Source organism: Lemur catta, chromosome 12 (genome assembly GCF_020740605.2).
Source record: "Lemur catta isolate mLemCat1 chromosome 12, mLemCat1.pri, whole genome shotgun sequence".
NCBI classification, from domain to species: Eukaryota; Metazoa; Chordata; class Mammalia; order Primates; family Lemuridae; genus Lemur; species Lemur catta.
Window position 1 is genome coordinate 4143296 of NC_059139.1, and position 18293 is coordinate 4161588.

The 18293-nt window shown below is 51.0% G+C and overlaps 1 protein-coding gene across 2 annotated transcripts in view; it reads left to right on the forward strand.

Annotated features, from left to right (window-relative positions):
- The first annotated feature begins 558 nt into the window (after positions 1-558).
- The window catches only part of TENT4A (terminal nucleotidyltransferase 4A), a 41457-nt gene continuing 23722 nt past the window's right edge, over positions 559-18293 (forward strand). For both annotated transcript variants that reach the window (XM_045565677.1, XM_045565678.1), the window contains exon 1: positions 559-1764. In XM_045565677.1, the coding sequence (XP_045421633.1) occupies positions 1052-1764 (713 nt within the window). In that variant the 5' untranslated portion in view covers positions 559-1051. The remainder of the gene's footprint in view (positions 1765-18293) is intronic.

The window sequence follows — 18293 nt, forward strand, 5'->3', positions numbered from 1 at the left end:
CGCCGCCCGTGCCCGGCGAGCGGACAGGCCCCGAGAGCCGGCCGCGGGGGGTGCGGGGCGCGGGGGCGGGGGCCGGCTGCGCGGCCCCGCCGGTGAAGACGTGCTGGGACCGGGCCCAGCCCTACCACCGGCCGGCGGGGACACGAGAAGCTGCCCGGGGTGCCGCCCGCTGCCAGCCCCGCGGAACCTGTTCCCGCGCACGCGCAGTGCGGCCGCCCAGGACCCGGCCACAGCACGCATGTCCGCACGGCCGGCCTGCGCGCAGCTCCGCGCGACTCCCGCGCCCGCCCCAGCCTGGTCTAGTCTGCAAGGGCTCAACGCCGCCGCCGCCACCTCAGCCCCGCCCAGTCGCGCAGCCTTCCGACGCGGTCCCCTCCCTACCCGCAGCCCGGGTGCCCAGTGCGCAGGCGCGGTAACCAAGGCGGCGGTGTCTAGTGAGGATTTGAAATCGGCCGCGCGTGCGCACTGGCGTCGCGGCCCCGGCAAGGGAGGCCGCGCTTCCTCCCCACCGCCCCCTCCCCCGCCCCTCATTGGAGCGGAGGCAGCGGCGGCCCCCTCCTTCCCCCGCGCCCTGCCGCCGCCGCGAGTGTCTTTTCGCCGCCGCCGCCGCAGGAGCACGGAGCGAGCAGCGCGAGCGTGACTGAGGGCCCGGCGCACGGGCGGCGGCGCCTCCCGCGGGTCCCCGGCCGCGCGGCGCCTGGGCCCGCCCCCTCGGCCCCGCCGCCCGCCCTCTCCGATGGCCTGTCCCCCCGGCCCGAGCCGAACGCCGCCACCGCCGCGGCCCCCGCGCCCGCCCCGCGCCGCGTGAAGCGGGAGCCCGCAGGCCGGAGCCGCCCGGGGACGTGCCGAGCGCCGCCGCCGCCAGCCGCGGCCTGCTGGGGCTCGCCGCCGCCGCCCGCGCCGGAACCCCGACGAGAGCGGGCCGCGAGCAGGAGGCCGGGCGCCCGCCGGCCCGGGCCCGTCCGTCCGTCCGTCCGCGCGCGGCCGGCCTCGGGGCGCGGCGGGGGCGGGGCCGGGGCGGGCGCGCGGGCCCCGCGGGGGCGGCGCGTGGATGGATCCGCGCGTGGCCTGGATCCAGCCCGAGCAGAAGGGGCCGGCCAATGCCCTGTGGATGCAGATCTGGGAGACCTCGCAGGGCGTGGGCCGCGGCGGCTCGGGCTTCGCGTCCTACTTCTGCCTCAACTCGCCGGCGCTGGACACGGCGGCCGCGGCGGGGGCGGCCGGGCGGGGCGGCGGCGGCGGCGGCCTGGGCCCCGCGCTGCCCGCCGCGTCGCCCCCGCCTCCCGCCCCGGGCCCCGCCGCGCCCCCCGCGCTGCTGACGGCGCTGGGGCCCGCGGCCGAGGGCGCGCGGCGCCTGCACAAGTCGCCGTCGCTGTCGTCGTCCTCGTCGTCTTCGTCCAACGCCGAGTCGGGCACAGAGAGCCCAGGCTGCTCGTCGTCGTCCTCCAGCAGCGCTTCGCTGGGCCGGCCGGGCGGCGGTCGCGCCGGCGCCTTCTTCAGCTTCGCCGACGGCGCGCCCAGCGCCCCCGGCGCGGCCAACGGGCACCCCGGGCCGCGCGGCCCCGCGCCCGCCGGCTCCCCGCCGCAGCACCAGTTCCACCCCGGCCGCCGGAAACGCGAGAACAAGGCCAGCACGTACGGCCTCAACTACCTGCTGTCCGGCAGCCGCGCGGCCGCGCTGAGCGGAGGGGGCGGCCCCGGGGCCCAGGCGCCGCGGCCCGGCACGCCGTGGAAGAGCCGCGCGTACAGCCCGGGTATCCAGGGGTGAGTGCGCGGGGCGGGCCGCCCGCGGTCCGGCCGGGCCTGGGCTCCGGGTTTATTTCGAGGACGGATGTGGAGGACTAAGGCCCGATTCTACACTGAAAGTTTGTTTTTCCTTTTGATTTTAAAGCCCTTTGCAAAGGAATGATTTGCCCCGATCCTAGAACTAACAGTGCAAAAAACGGCTGCTGAATCCGACTTGTAGATATTTGCCTTTTCTCCTCCTGAATCTGGAAAGGGAAGTCGTCAACTTTATCTGTTTTTTACTCTGCCTCCCACCAGACAAGTTAGAGACCCCTTGTCGAAGTGGGGCACAGATAAGCGTGGAGTTTCATTTAAGTTAAATTGCAGAATGATTTAGTGTTGCCAGGAACTCAAATTGGGTTGGAGGAAAATAACTTTTTTTCTTTTCCAGAAAGTCCTTTTAAAAGATACTAGGATTTTGGTAGTGATACAGTTTAACAATCGGTGAAGTTAGAGGCGATTTGGGAGGGTGATGTATGTTATATTTTAAGTTTGTGTTGAAATTAACATAAAAAGCATCAGCTGCAGTTTTTTAAAACTGGCCAATAGCATTCGAAGAAAATAAAAACAGTTTTGTTGTGTATATAGTTATTCTTTGAAAGCTGTTATTTTTATTTTAAATATTTCCACATCCACCTAGAGGGAATTATAAGTTCTAAGTTGAGCGCACCTACAAGAGGGCAAGAAATGAAAGGAAACAAAACGCCTCATGTGTGTGTTGGGGAGGAGTTAAAATTGTCCCAGGTGAGGCTGTGAGGGGTGATGCTGTTTATGCAGCTCCTTTGCGTTTTGGTGCTTTTCCCAGTTTCTAGAAAGAATTTGCATGTAGGTTATGTGTCGATATTTCCAGACTTAAATCATACTCCTTGGACAATTTTTTTGTTGATTTATCAAACACTTATGGATCCTGCAGGGGGTATTAGGGTTGTTACATACAGTGGAGTCCTACAAATACCTACAATTGTTAGATATTGGGATTCTTTCTTACAGTAAACTTTTTTCTTACAGCTCTTTTTATTTCTCATTGAAAAAATGTTGGAAAACACTTAAGTTGACAGTACTTTAAAGTGTGTGAGATACAGTGTAATAGTTGCTTGTGTTGTGACTTGTTTCACCTGGTTTGGGTTAGAAGTGTTACTTTCTTAAATTCCTGGAAGCCTGATTATGCCCTGCAGACCCAGGGAGGAGCTCTGTTTCCTCTGCCCTCTCCCTCCAGTTCTTGTAGAACTTTCTGAGGTGAGGTGGTGGGGAGCAATTCTTCTTGATGTATGGCACTATATGCCCAAGGGTGCACTTGGGAAGAGCTTCAGGTTTCCAGCCTGTTATGTAACTGGAATGGACTCCGTGTCTCTTAGCACTAGAAAAAATAGGAAGACACGTGGTCTTCTCTGTAGTACCAGTTTTGGCCCCTGACAATCTGGAGTCGCACCTCTGCTCTTGGTGAGCAGTGGTGCATCATGCCCTGTGCACATCACTAGGGCTGTTACCTTATCTTAGTCCTAGTCAGCCTCAGTACATAGGGGTGTTGTTGCTTTTGTTAGTAAATGAGCCCGCAGGGGCCAAGTGCTGTGCTAGGATCTGGGGGTGTGGCGCAGGGCTTGTGTGGGAGATGCACATTCTCATGATCTTGACCCTGAAACCTGACCCTCCTTAGTGCTCCCTTCGCCAGCGCACAAGGGCACTGTCTGTCCAGCTGTGCAGATCTCTTTTGTGCCCCATGTCCAGTTGTCCTTCAGATGCTGTCCTTTGGCCCCATTCATCTCTCAGTAACCCCTCTTCAAGCCAATGCCGTCCCTCTGGTGGAGATTGCTCAGCAGCACACAGTGGGTGCCTTTCATGCACTTGGGTCCTGCTTGGGTCTTTCCTCAGCGCAGCCAGTGGGGTGATCGCCTCTGCCAGCAGACTTGGTCAGGTTCCCCCAGCCCTCTGATGACACCTCCCCTGGCCCCCAGCCCCCAGCTTAAAGACTAAACCCCCAAACTCAGTGATGCCTCCAGGGTTCTGCTGCTCTGCCCCTGGCCTGGTGCCCACCTTTTAGAACTCAGCTCAAAGGCCATATGGAATAGGGCTGGAGAGTGAGCTCTGAAGCCAGCCAGGAGCTCTGGATTGATCCCCACCTAAATGGGAGATGCTGCAGTAATGCTCTTTGAACCCTCCTTGCCTATCTCTGGGTGGCATGTACCAGGACTCCAATATGGCCCTCATCACATCCCCTTCTCACCATCTCTGCCTAGAGGAGGAGCCTGCTGGGATTGCCTGCTGTGTGCCTTTCTTAAATTCTTCAAGGAAGGGCGGGGCGACCTCTGCTTGGTCCAGCCACTGTGGCTGCTGTTTCAGAAGGGACAGGGAAAGAAGTAGTAAACCTGAGCCTTGATACCCATGCTTAGAGGAGGGCAGGCTGCCTGGTGAGTGTTTCCACATGGAGCTGATCTTTTGGTGTCAACAAATATCTATGTCAAGAACTTGCTTCTGGCCACCAGCTTACCCAGAGTGTTGGGAGAGACCACCAGAGTTTTTCAGTTGTGGCTTAGAAAGGGAAATAACTGAGCTAAGGGCATGCCTCGCCAGTAGTAAAGGACCTTGTTGATGAGAAGCCGCTCAGAGCTCTTACATCATCCCAGGACCTGCGTTTCTGAAAAGACAAGCATCTGCAGTCCTTGAGCGGGCAGTTGCCTGATGTGTAGCATCGACTGAGCCCAGTTGGGTCTTTGCCTGGTGGCCTGTGCGGCAGGCAACCTGCGCTGTTTGTCCTTTTCTGGGCAGTAGTTTCCTGCCCTTGAAAATTTTGCCCTGTGGCCTGGCCTTGTGAGACTGCTAGTTTACCTTCAGCATCGAGAAGGATGTGGAAAAAGCAGGTGAAAGAAGATGGGAATTAGTGCAAGAACCTTTAGAAAAGAGAAGGTGAAATACCTGTTTTGGGGATGCCATTGGCTGTGGTTCTCATTACGTTTTTTTGGTTGAACTCTCAAACCTTTGTTTTGGAAACTGCATAGTGTGAGAGGTGCTATCTACCTGGACTTCTGACCTAGAGATGTGGGTGGCTGGGCCCTGTGCATCCCAGCCCCTGGCTGCTTTCACCTCCTGGCCTAGCAGTGCTCTGGGCTATTGTTACTTTGCCGTGGTTGGTCCCAATAGCTTTGGAAACATCCTCAGGTTAAAAGAAAAGTCCTGCCTAAGAGGGTGGGAGTGCAGCCCTCAGGTGCTTGGCCAGGTCCTTACGGGTGTGTTGCAGAGCCCCAGGGAGAGCCTGGCAGACACGTGCTGTCTCGTGCCCTGACCACCCTCCATTCAGAGTTTGGCCTTTCGAAGGCTGTGCTGTCTCGGGTATGCCTGCAGTGTGCACAAGTCACATGCAGCTTCCCTTCTGCAGGACCCTTGATGATATCTAATTAAATCTTTTAATGTCTTCTGTTCTCTCAAAGAAAATTCTGTTCTCAGTTTGAAGTCCGAGAAACTGACCAGTGTCAGCATTCATAGCCTGACCCACGGGGCCTCTGGCATGAGTCATTTCCAACTCATGCATGTTCTTTTCACTCTCGTTTTGCAAGGGAGTCAGCTTAGAGGAGCAGCCAGGATCCCTCTTCTCCCTCCAGCCTGACTTCACACAAGAGTGTGATGTGACCTTCCCCAGAGTGTCCTGAGGCGCAAGTGGGAGGGCACAGGTGAAGGCCCAGCAGGGCCCCTGAAGAGCATGGGAGCCTTCACTTTAGGTGCGTTTCTCTCATTTCCGTGGCTTCCTGTAAACAGCAAGGGATGCACAGGAGAGGTTATTATGAGATCTGCCTCAAAAGGTGACAGTGGCACCCATGGGCCTTGTTTTCTGGGTTTCATTCTCTGAGACCCCAAGGGTATAAGGTTGTAGAAGGAGCGTGAAGGATCACACTGGGCCTCCGCTGCATTTATGAAACTAGCTGTCACTCAGACACCCCTGCCGTCTGATACCTGCATGGCTTGTTCCTGCCCACTGCGTCCCGGCCAATCTCCACAAAGTGAAATTGAGACTCGAGCGCGCCATGCTGGCTGTGGTGGAGCCGAGGAGAGCCCTGCTGGAGCGCTGCGTGTGCCACGTGCCTGGCCACGGGCTGGCACTGGAGAAGGGCTGCCAGGAGGGCACAACAGGCCCTTTGGAAAAAGAGAGGTGTGTGTGTGTGTGTGTGTGTGTGGAGGTCTTTTGGGAAAATGAGAGGCCTCAAATGTTTTTTGCAAAAAAAATGGCCTTCTTAATGCTCATGTAGTGCAAGTCAAAGCGGTGTACAGTGGATCCTGTCTCTTTGTGAGCTTTTTCTCAGATAATACATGGTTGTGACTTAATTTTTAAATATTTTAAAGTAAAAGTAAGTTTTTCATAATTGTAAGATTTGTATCTCAAGGTAAAGTCTTGGACTTTTTTTTGGTCAGTATTTAATATGAGATTTTGGTCCTTATTTTAAATAGATCCGTGTAAGTGGCCTGTGGGAGAAGGGATAGCAGTTATCCTTGGAAAATAAAGACTTTTTATGCCTTGGGAAGGTCATATGGTTTAGAATCTGATTTTGTAGTTGTGGAGTAAAAAAGTGTTGTAGTTAAGAAAAAAAAAACCTTTGAAATTCAAGTTTAGAGACTTGATTTTGGTGATGCAGCCAGAATTCAGGCTAAAGGGGGACGACTGAATCAGACCACCTAGGCTCATAGGAGGTGACACTGTGAAATCCACAGTGTCACCTGGAACTTGCCCTTGGCCAGTGTTGCTGTGGAGAGGCCCTGTCTTGGAGGTCTCGCCAGCTCGTCAGTGGTTTCTCAGAAGCAGGGTGGGCGGCTGCCGCACTGTCGCAGAAGGCTGCCCTGTGAGACAGGCACCTGAGTAAGGGTGGGCGGGTGTTCGCGGCAGGCGCTGAAGGTGTCTGAGGTACTCAGAACATGTGTCTGAGTGAGACGGCCCAGATGCCTTGTCCCCTGACGTTGGAGATGTACCCTGAGTAATGCAACATCTTACTCTTGAGATTTCTGTGCTGTACTAGTTTTCTGTTGCTGTGCAGCAAATTACCACAGACTCAGTGGCTTAGCAGGAGACGCACTCACTGTCTCGCAGTTTCTGTGGTCAGATTAAGGATGGATCAGCTGTCCTTTGCTCAGGCTCCTACGGCTGAAGCCAAGGTGCTGCCTGGCTGTGTTCTCAGCTGGCCCTCAGGGTCCTCTTACAAGCATATTCCTGTTATTGGCAGAATTCAGCTCCTTGCAGGACTAAGGTCCCTGATTCCTTGCTAGCTGCCAGCTGGGGAGGATGGAGAGCTCTCAGCTTCTTCAGACCACCTGCATTCCTTGGCTCAGGGCCCCCTCTGTCTGCAAGCCAGCAAGGTGTTTCAGATCTTTTTGATGACATCTGCCAGCTGGAGGAAGCCCTCTGCTCCTAAGAGCTCCCGATGGTTCCGCCCACTCAGGTAACCTGCCTGCCGTAAGGTCATGTAGTAACACAACGTGATCATGGCATGATGGCCTCACCAGAGCCACAGGTTCTAGGGGTAAGGATGTGTAATCTTGTGTTGGGGGTGCTGCCTGGCACCTGTGCAGGTGTTCTCCCGGGGGCAGGCTCCCCACCGTGGAAGCCGATGGTTGTCCTGGCCAGCACTCCTCTCCCTGGACTGGACTCCAGCCCTTCAGGATGACTCTTGCAGACCCTGTCGTCTGGCTTGATTATCACTGCTGAACTCAGGCAACCGGAGTAACCAACCACGAGAGCTTTTCTGTGCCTCTCTCAGGTGGACTGTTCTTTAAAGTGTGTCAGTTAAGAAGAGTTTGCAGGAAAGGCACGTGAGTACATAAAAACACAGCAATTGAAAAGTCCTGCTCATGGGGGCCTGCATCGGCCCACTTAGGAAAGGTGTTATTCCTATGCAGGTGGGGGTTGGTGACTCACCCAGTCTCCTCTGGGATCCAGTTCTAAGTACGTAGCAGTCCATCTTTGCTTTGTGGGAACGCTTGTCCTGCAAGCTCAGGTTATGGGAACAGTGTCTTGCCCAGGCCCTCAGCTTCAGAGCACTGTGCCTCCTTCAGGAGGGGAAGAAGACGCCCCAGCAGTTCCTCTGTCCCTTCCTGCGGGCCGTCTGAGTGTTCACCTCAGAGGCATTACTGACCATGCATGCCCTCAGGGAAGGGGAGGCTGTATTTTCACCTGCATCCCCAGAGCCAAGCACACTTGTCTGTGGAAAGAAAGAAAAGGAAAGAAAGAGGATCTGCCAGCTCAGGCGAGAGTTGGGATGGCAGGTCTTCCTAGTGTCGTAAATCAAATGCTAAGGAAAACTTTTGTCATTGTCTTAGAATTTTAAAAATAAAGTCTGCTGCAGTTTGTTTTCCTTCCTGAGGAAAGGGTAAACCAGTTTTTATGTTTTATAATATAAAGTGCAAAACTAGAAAACATTCAAAAAATTCTACAATGTATTTGAAAGACATCCTCATTTAGTTTTAGCTGTTGGTTTTTCTTATTATGAAATTAATGCCTATGAAAAATTAGAAAACTTGGAAAAGTATGAAGGAGAATCACCCACCGTTGGGCCACTTGGCGAGTGTCCCTGTGCACCTGTCACCTGTGTGGCTTTGGCGGTGTGCACTCCATTTCGTGGCTATACGCAGGGGGTCGGCGTATGTGGGTCTCTGCCTCCCCCAGCCGACGGGGTACAGTGGATGGGAGCAGCACTGAGGATCCCTGTTGGCAGGGAATATCTTTGATTGTCAGCAATTCGCCTTTTTGTTGTGGGCATGTGCTCTTTTCTGTCCTAAATTGGCTGCTGTGCATAACCGGTTAGGCTCTCCTGTGGTTTAAGAGTGGGGTTAATTTCCTAAGTGATAGCACTTCGGTGTAGGTAGCTACAGCTTTTTCATGTTTGAAGTAGATTTCAGATCATCGTAATATTTCTGGAATACTGTGACTCTGAGGGAATGGCTAGGGTGCAGTAGTTGAAAGGAAATGAAAAGTCAAATTATTTCTGTGTTTTTGCTTCAAACCCTGTGGCTGGAGTCCTTTTCCCAGCATTGGAGGCATGCTACTGGCCCTGAGCACTTGCTCGCTTAGCCCATGCCACCGACTCACAGGTCTGGTTTTGGCTGGTTTCACCACAAGTTCTGATTTCTGAGCCTCAGTTTCCCCACTTGGGAAGCAGGGACTGGGACATCCACCTCAGAGAACATATTAAATAATGAAGATTGGGAACACTTTGTGAATTGTCACGTGAGGGATTAAAAAGGCTGCTTCCTTCCCTTTTTTCCTCTTCTAAGGAAATTGAAACTAAAACTTAAGTTGTTCTCACTGCCAACTGGACAGGAAAAGCCTCTCTCTTGGTTTTTGCAAATACAACTTTCTCAGGCTGAACCTTTTCTCTTGGAGAAACTGCTAAAGAAGACTAAACTCCTAACTGTTGGGGATGGTGGGGGGCGGGCTGAGAATGGAGAGAGATCTTTCTATTTTTAAAACATTTTAACAATGCCTTCATAATGTCTGTTCTGCAGTTTGTAATTAAGCATTTTATCTTCCCACAGTCCTAAGGGTACTCTTGCTGTACTTTAGCCAGGCGTGTGTGTGCTGGAAACTTGTTTAAAGGTGATTAAGGTTTTTTATTCTGTGCACATAGTAACGGGAGCGGATAAAGTGTTCTAATGTAGTGTTCTGTGTGTACAGTGTAAGAAAACAAAACTAAGGGACAGGAACATTCTCAGGTAACTAGAACAGCACTGTCAGTAGCACTTCCTGCGAAGACGGACAGATTCTGTTTTTGCACTGTCCAGTACAGTAGCCACTAGTGGGTTCTGAGCACTTATAATGTGCCTAATACAACTGAGGAATGGAATTCTAATTTTATTTACTTTTAATTAAAATTTAAATGGCCATATATTTGGACAGTGCCAAACTAAAGTAACTTTAGACTCTTTATTTGAAACACAGTATTTGATTCAGTGACTTATTGAAATAAGTTGAAACTCAAACAACAGTAAAAACTGTATTATTCAGCAGATTACCACTGGGAAAGCTCTAGAAATTGTGTTTCTGAGTTTCCAGTGCAAGTCTTTTCCAAAAGGCTGCTGTTTTAATAACATGTGAAGTGTAAAATAGAAGGTTCCTAGCCAAGTGCATCATGGAACAGCTGTTAAGGCGCAGTGTCTCTACTCCAGCCTGCAGGTGACGGGTCTCGGCATTTTGCACATAGGTTAATGGGAGGAGTGCAGATGGTCTCTTCCCTGTCTGGACAATCTCCCGAGTCACCAGCACCGCAGTGACTCTCGTGTGGGGCTCTTTGGGGCTCAGCTTTCTGCCTGAACGTCCTCCTTGAGTTCTCAGAATAGGCCTACGAAATAAGTAGACAGAAAACCAATGTCATTGTTTAAAAATAATGACATTGTTTTTATAAAACTAATTTTTGGCTTTTTTTTTTTTTTTAAGTAGAAAGCTTTAAAGTCACTCAATCCCACCATCCAGAAATAACCGAAGCAGGGTGAGGTGACTGCCACCGTGGGACCTCTTTTTCTAAGCTCATGTGTAGACGGACACATGAATTGGTCAACAGAAATACTTTAATTAATATTTATGCTATCTTTGCATAAAATTTGCTAAATTAATTTTCCCTGAAAGTGAATGATGTTCAACTTCAGTTGGAAATACTAGTTTCTGAGAGAGATTGCTGAGACATAAACCATGATGAAAACCTTACGTGGCTAAGAGCCAAGAAGTTGGAGTAAAAGTTATCATGAAATATTAGTTTGCTGCCTGCAGGTGGAGAGGTCACAGCCCTTTTATCTATCTTCCCACCTCCTGACTTGCATTGTGTTCTTCCTACGTCACCTCTGCCCTGTACTTAGCCATCACTACGATACTGGGCCCCTGCTGAGTGCCAGGCGCTCTCCTGACTACTTCATCTGTATGGGTTCATTAAGTCCTCATAATGCCATATGGGGGTACCAGCATCCCCACGTTCCCATGAGGAAAGCTGGGAAGCAGCAGGGTGTGGTCGGGCGCGACAGTCGAGATTCCTGGCCCCTGCAGTCCTGCCTCTGTAGGAAACTGCAGTTTGCAGTTGGTGAGTCTCGGTGCCCTGTATTTCCGCAGACACAGCCTGGACTCCTCGAGATTTCTGAGTTCTTTATGTGGTTCACGTTTTTGGTGGGGTTCATTGAGGCGGTGCCCCCGCCTTTGTGTTGCCTTTGTGTGCTCTGATCAGCTTTGCGGGGTCAGCCCTGTCCCCCACAGAGTGTTGCACAGTGTCCTGGGCTGTGACCTGCCCTGCTCCACCTTGACCTAGCCTTCCCTCTTCATTGCTCTGTCTGCAAATAGGAGCTGCTGTCAGTTGGTTTTTGTTGTGTGTGTTAAATGGTCAAATGTTTTAAAGAAGGGCCGACTGGGGCTGCATTCCTCAAAGCCCTTGCTTGCCTGGATAGCAGCATGACTGGCTGCATCCTCAGGCCTCTCCTCTCCGGAGTGTGTTGCCTGTGGTCTCTGGCTTGGAGTGTTGTGAGAAATCTGAGGCAAGACTGAGTCCCCTCCTGGAGGTGGCTAATTCTGATTGCCCTTGCCTGGAGCGCCCCTCGGCCCCACACCTGGCCTCTGCCTTGCGAGTTGCTGCCTTAATTCCTCCTGGACCCCAGCCTGTTCCTCTGTGGAGGCTTTGATACTTTGTTAACTGGTTTTGTAGCCTTTCCTCTCTTGAGTCTTTGATACTCTGTTACTGGTTTTGTAGCCTTTCCTCTCTTGAGTCTTTGATACTCTGTTACTGGTTTTCTAGCCTTTCCTCTCTTGAGTCTTTGATACTTTATTACTGTTTTTCTAGCCTTTCCTCTCTTGAATCTTTGATACTTTGTTACTGGTTTTCTCTTTCCGTGGGTGGGAGTGTCTGGCCCTCCGGGGCTCCCAGCCTCACTGGGATGGCTTCAGCTGCTGTTCAGGTTGCCTCTGCCTGCCTTGTTCTCAGCTGCCTCCTTAGCTCAGTGGCTTCTTCATGGCCTCTTGTTCTGCACTTGTCTCCCCTTTAGCTTTGCTTTCTTGACGTGTCCTTACTAAGTTTTTCTGTAGAACAAGGCACTGTAGTGTTTTTTCCTCTGATCCTTGACTTAAGTTTTCTTCCATATTGTTTTCACTGTGTACTGGGTTCCCTTCTTTCTGCCCTTTTTTTCCAGTTATGGTGTGCTTAGGGCAGGCCTCCCAGGCCCTGTCTTCATGCTGAGGTGCCACCAGTATGTCCGTACTGAAGCCCCTTCCACCTTGCCTGAGAACTTTTCCCTTTCAGCCCAGGCTGCAGGTTTGAACGTCTGGCCATGTTCCCGCTTACCTTTGTAGGGTCTTGAGGTGCCGGCTAGTAGAAAACAGGCTTAGGGTGAGTTATGGTCACCTTTGAGGAGCCCGGACTGTTCCCTTGAATTGCTCTTGCTTTGAGAGCTCAGTCCTTTTGGTCCTGTGACACTACTGAGTTTCCTTAAGTACTTCATGGTCTCATCTGCTCTGTGGGCGGCCCATGGCAGACAGGGACACCGGGTCCCAGGTCACAGACTCAGGTTCCAGCGCACTCTCAGTCCATCCCCACCTTGGGGGCCTTGTCCCGCTGTTCCTGCTGCCAGGAGCTGTCCCTCACCTTTGCATATTGGGCTGCTGCTTGTGCTTCCTGTGTCAGCTTCGATGCTCTTTGGGAGGTTGTCCCTGAGCACTAACCCAAAGTGGCCGTACAGGGCTGCCATTTCGAAAAGGGCATAGCAGTTTTTTGGTTTATTTTGGTTATTATCTCATCTGTCCGTGGGGTACCCTCACCTCCAATATAATAAACTCAATGAGACCAAGGGCTTTGTTGACTTTTTTCTTGCTCCCTGCTGTGCTGTCGGTATCAGAACAGTCCCTGTTACGTGGTAGGTTCATAGTAGAGTGAGTGAATCGCATCTGCCTTCTACATGTCAAGATTGACTTACACCTTTGGGTCCATTAAGTTCTTCTTTCTCACACTCTCCCTCTTTCTGTGATTTTTGGTGATCTTCCAGCCTGTTGTGTTTTTTTGTTTTGTTTTTTTTGTGATGGGGTCTTGGCTCTGTCCCCTGGGCTAGAGCATGGTGGCCTCATCATAGCTCACTGCAACTCAAACTCCTGGGCTCAAGTGATCCTCCTGCCTCAGCCTCCTGAGTAGTTGGGACTACACCTGCATGCCACTATGCCTGATTAAATTTTTTTTAAATTTTTTTGTAGAGTTGGGGTCTTAATATTGCCCAGGCTGGTCTCAAACTCCTGGCCTCAGGTGATCCTCCCAAAGTGCTAGGATTATAGGCATGAGCCACTTCACCTGGCTGTCTTTTGTTTTTTATAATTTTTTCCTGTCGTTTTGCTAGGATCTCAGGAGGCTGAGTGTGCAGGGAGGGCAGATGCTGTCCCTGCCCGATTTTCGTGCCAGATGTGTGGCTTAGGCAGATGGTGTAACCTTTGAGCTATCTGTCAAATGGGATGGCAGTGGTGGTTTCAGGATCATACTCAGTGACATGTATCATACAGTGAGTTCTTGGATACACAGCAGGTGGTAAATATCAGCTAATAGTAAGAATTGGTATGATATCATCATTGATGAATTTTAAGTTTTTTCTTCTAAGTCTGAATGCAGCCTCAGAATCCTGCCTGACCCAGCCCTCTGGCAGCAGTGCGATTGCTGAGAGTTGGCGTAGTTGAGAAAGCCTGGTGGCTGTACCTGGTGTGATTGGGGTGCTTGAGAGAACACCTCCTTCCATACAGCTCTATTCTGGGGTTCAGTCTTCTGTATTCACAGAGGTTTCTTGGGGTTGTGGGACAGGGTTTTAGGGGCCGTATCTTTCTGGGCAGGTGCTGCTGCAGTCCGGGGGAACTTCCTAACCCAGAGAAGTGACATGGCGCTAGACGCAGAACTTTAGTGCTAAGGGGGCCTTTTTAGCCTCGTTGGGCTAGCAGTGAGCAGAGTCTCCTGTGGGATGCTGGGCAGCAGAGCTAGGAGGGGCCCATCTGGTTGGCTTTAATATAAAGGCTGGGGGAGGCCAGATTCTTAAAGAAGACTTAAGACAGGCATATGATGTCTGCTTTTGACCTTTGGGATGAGATTAATAGGGAATTAGTAAAGCTGACATGATAACTCTTCTTTTGTTGTGCTTATAAAGGCAATAATGTACTTGTTGAGGAAAATTTGGAAAATACAGAAACTAATTTTGCCATTGTTAATATTTGAGTATATGTCTTCCCAGTATTTTTAATGCTGCTTTAAATATGTAGCAAATGTATCATTTTTGTATTTATTTGTTTAAATCTAATTCTAGGCAAGCATTTCCTCCTGTCCTTGAAAAGCTCTTTTAAATAATTTTTAAATATTGTGTAGATGTGCATTATTTCCTGAATAATTGAAGAGTTATGTTTACAACCTTGCCACTCTGCATAAAAGGGCTGCAGTGGTGGCGTAGTTCTGCGTTGGGTCCTGAATGGGCTTCCCAGCTCGGTTGCTAGAGCTCACCCTGAGAGAGCTGCACAGCTCTTGACTTGTCCTGGTCGGGTGGTCTTGTGCCAGTTCTCATCTGATGAATACTTAGTTTTCTCATTTATGAAATGGAGATGATGATATTTGCTTCAAAGACTATTTAGAAGGATCTAATGAAAATGCTGATAATGTAGATATTGTATCCCAGAATATTCACATTATCAGACCTTTGGCTCTTACTCCATATTGTTGCCCCCCCAGCTCATCTTCCATGGGGTGTGAGGATATCTAGAAAGATAACAGAAAGCGTAGCAGTTTTCCTTTCAAAAATGCTCCAGCTACTTGAGCTAGCGCTAGCAAGCAAAGCTCACACTGGCTCCCAGGTGCAGCCGTGCAGTCTCTCGGTGGATGTGGTCCCCTCGGAGCACCCAGAGGTGGCCTGCATCAGGCAGTGATTGTGCTGTGGCTGTGCTGCGAGGCTGAGTGACAGGTGGCCTGAAGCCAGCAGACGTGGCTCAGGAAGTGCCTTCTTGGCCTCTCCTCGCTCTTCCAGAGAGTGTGGGTCCTTGATTGCATTGTGTGTTTTTTCAGACTCCAGTGTTAGGTGACTGAGCTCTTTGGTATTTTTTGCCCTGAGATGGGTTAAGGACATGCTACACAGGTGGGGTACCTCCCCCTGGGTTTGCTCTGCCTCATGCCTGTGGCATGGGTGGTTCTGAGTAGTGTTAACCCCACTGCCAGAATATTTGTGCACTCACTTTGTGAAATGCTGAGGTTGCCTTCATCCCCGCACCTGGTCTGATGCCTCGCTTTCTTCTCTAGCCATGAGCTTAGAATAAATGCGGTTAACAAACCCCGAATTCAGTTAAATACTTCTCCCATGGCTTAGTTATTATGAGCTTCTGGTACCTAAGCTCTCACTTTCTGTTCTGAGGGAAGAGAAGATTGTGTGGTTGGTTCTCTCTCTTCTGAGCGTCCCCAGGGCCTTTGCTTGGCTTTTGCAGTGTGCCTGGGTTTGCTCCAGCAGTGGGAGGAGCGTTGTGGCCCCCAGCACACAGAAAGGCACCTCTGCTCACCTTCCGGTTAGGTTCTGCAAGGCCCTTGGACAGCCATCTGCTCCCGGGTCCTGTGTGCCTGACCTGGGAGGACTCTGTGAAAGAAGGGGAGAGACGGCTCACCTTTGCTGGCAGCTAAATTTGCTCGGATCATAGTTCCCACGTTGATTCCAAAGCTGCAGAGCCCTCTGTCCTGGCAATTCTGTGAATGCTAGTTGGTCTTGGCTGCCTCACGGGGCCGTAGCCCCCCTCCTGGCCCAGCTCCTGCTCTTCCTGGGGGAGGGGTGCGGTGACGTCCTCCTCCTCTCGCCTGTAGCTTAGCTGGCAGGCCCTCCCTCCACAGCAGATTCTCCTCCAGGGCCCTGCCTGCCCCTCCATTCACACTCGGGCTGGCAGCTCCATTCAGAGCCTCTGTGTGGAGAGACAGGCAGACAGGTCCCTGCTGGAGGGGGCGGGCTGAGGCAGCCTCTGGAAGCAGCTGACTGGGAGCCCTGGGAACACAGGGTTCTCATTTACAGTTTAAGTCCATTTCCTTCCACTTCTTTTGAGCCTAGATTTAAAAAAAATTCACCTTTGAAGGCCTGATTCAAGGTTTTCTAATTTGTGCAGATAGTAATTGTAATACAACTAAAATGAAACAAAAATGATTTATAACTAGCTCATTAACTACATCAGTAAACAGACGCTTTAAAGAGGATCATCCAGTCCTCAAAGTCGTAGGAGCCGTCCAGCCATCCCTCACTGTCCTCGTCCTTGTCCTCTGCCTAACAACTGTTCTTTCTGCTAAGCAAGAAGTAAACGCTAATCCAGGCCCTATCTGTGCAGCATAGTAGATGGAGTCTGTGAAACACTTGTTTTACTGTAAGTTCATCAAAGCATGTTATAAAATCTATAAAATTACAGTCGTTAACTCCAAATATTTTCACTAAGGAATAGTGAAATGGCAAAATGCGGATAGTGAGCATTGTGGAGCTGAGGGGAGTGAGGTCCAATTTCTGAGAAACCACTGGTTTTAAGGCTATTGAAGGAAGAGTTGGAGCGAGTGGGAGAAAATGAATTAACAGTTAACGAGGTTCCAGTATCTTCTACTGCGTTTTACATTGTAATGGAAAAGATCGGGAACTGAAGTTGCATGCAGTTCATAAAACCACTTTTTCCCTAGCATTTGAGATTGATGAAGTTCATAAGTGGGGTGTTAAAGGTAAATCGAGGCACATGACTGACAACACCGAGAGAACTGGGGACCTGGGTGTTGAGAGTTCTGAAACCTCAGTGGGTCGGGAAAATCAAGCACCAGCACTTGCAGTGCAGCTCCTTGTGTGCAGTGGGTTTCTGGTGCTGAAACTGCTCATAACCTCACGGAGGAGGATCCTTCATTCTCTGTGGTGTTTCTCTTCCCTTAAGAAAAATATTGAATGAAATCTGACCTTTGACTATTGCTTTGCTTAGAGGAAGCCTCTGGATCTAAAATCCAGGGGAACGTCCTAAATAAGCAAAGCATTCATTGTATGTTCCCCACTGGAAGGCTGGAGTTATTTCGTGTTTGGCATATTTCTTCTGTCCCTGTTCTTTCTGAAGTGTTTTATTTTGAATAAGTGTCTTTGCTGCAGGGCTGTGGCCTCTGCCTCTGTGCCCCTTGCTGCTTTGTGTCCTTCACCTGCTGCAGCGAAGCTGCCTGCCTTTTTGGGTTGAGTATAAAGAGTCACTTTTGAACAACTTAAAAATCGTGCTTGGTGGAGAAGTGAGCAGAGCCTCTGGGCGGAGAGGGGGAGGCCGGCTTTGCCCAGGGCCGGGGGTGCCGCTCGAGAACCCAGGGACCACTGGGGGCTGCCTCACGCCATCGCCCCCCCTTCAGAACCAACCAGGCCTCCCTTGGCTTTGGCTCAAATTTAGACCAAGTTGGGAACCGCTTAATCCCCTTAGCTCAGCTTCCAAAGCTGAAAATTATCCTCCTGAAATGGGTCATCTTTTTTCATTAATAGCTTTATTAGCTATGAAATTATATAGTTTGGATCTGTAACTGTATGATCCTTCTTTTGCTCTTAAGCTAGCTCTGTGAGTTGGGTGTCGTAAATAATTACAGCAAGAATGTACCAGATACTAAACATTGCTGATGTTGATTTTTGGCACCAAAAGCAGAAATTTGGAAAATTTACTAAAAATTGAGAATTCAGGCGTTACCTTTTGAATGGGTTTGGACTCTTATCGAGTAGTGATTGTGAGTGAGAGCTATCTTTTATTTTTCAATGAACTTTATTCTCTAATTTTTAGTAAAAAAGCATACTTACAAAAGTAATGCTTCAGAAGTCTGTTCTCCAGTATTTTCATGATTAAAATGAAAATTCACTGAAAACTTGGGTCTCACATTTCCATCTTTATTAAGATAACCAGAAAGTGAATTATTCAGCACTTGCTCCACTGGGGTGCATCAGGTGAGACTCCTCCAGATTGCAGTCAGAGCCACACCTGACCTGTGTGAGCCAGTGGCCATCGCTGGTGGCTCAGGATCGTACCTCTTAGACAGGCCGGCAGAGGCTCACCGCATCTACAGATCCCGTTGCTTGCCATGCACCACAGCAAACCCAGGTTGATGACAAAGCCTAAGACAAGGCTGGAAGCCAACCTGCAGAGCAGTCAGAAGCTCCGCTCTGGGTTCTGGGCGTGGTGCTCCGGGCACACGTCCTTGGGTCCCATGGCGATCTGTACCCTGGGGTCCTCAGCTGAGAATGAGGTTTGCAATCATGCAGAACTTCCCCCAGCTGGAGAGTGTCAGGCTAATGCATCAAGATTAGGTGTGGCAACAAATAACAGAAGTACTGGTGGTCTGAACACGTTGGGGGCTAGCGCACCTTCTCACCCCTCGTTCCTCTCTCTGCACCTGGCTGCCTTCTTGAGGCCACCTGGCTACCACAGTTTCTGGAGCCCCAGCCCAGGTCAGTGCCCCCGGACTCAGTGAAGAGGGAAGAACAAGGCCCAAGGGCTCTGTGCAGGTTGCCCTCCATGTGAGAAAGCCCTCCTAGGCTGTCCT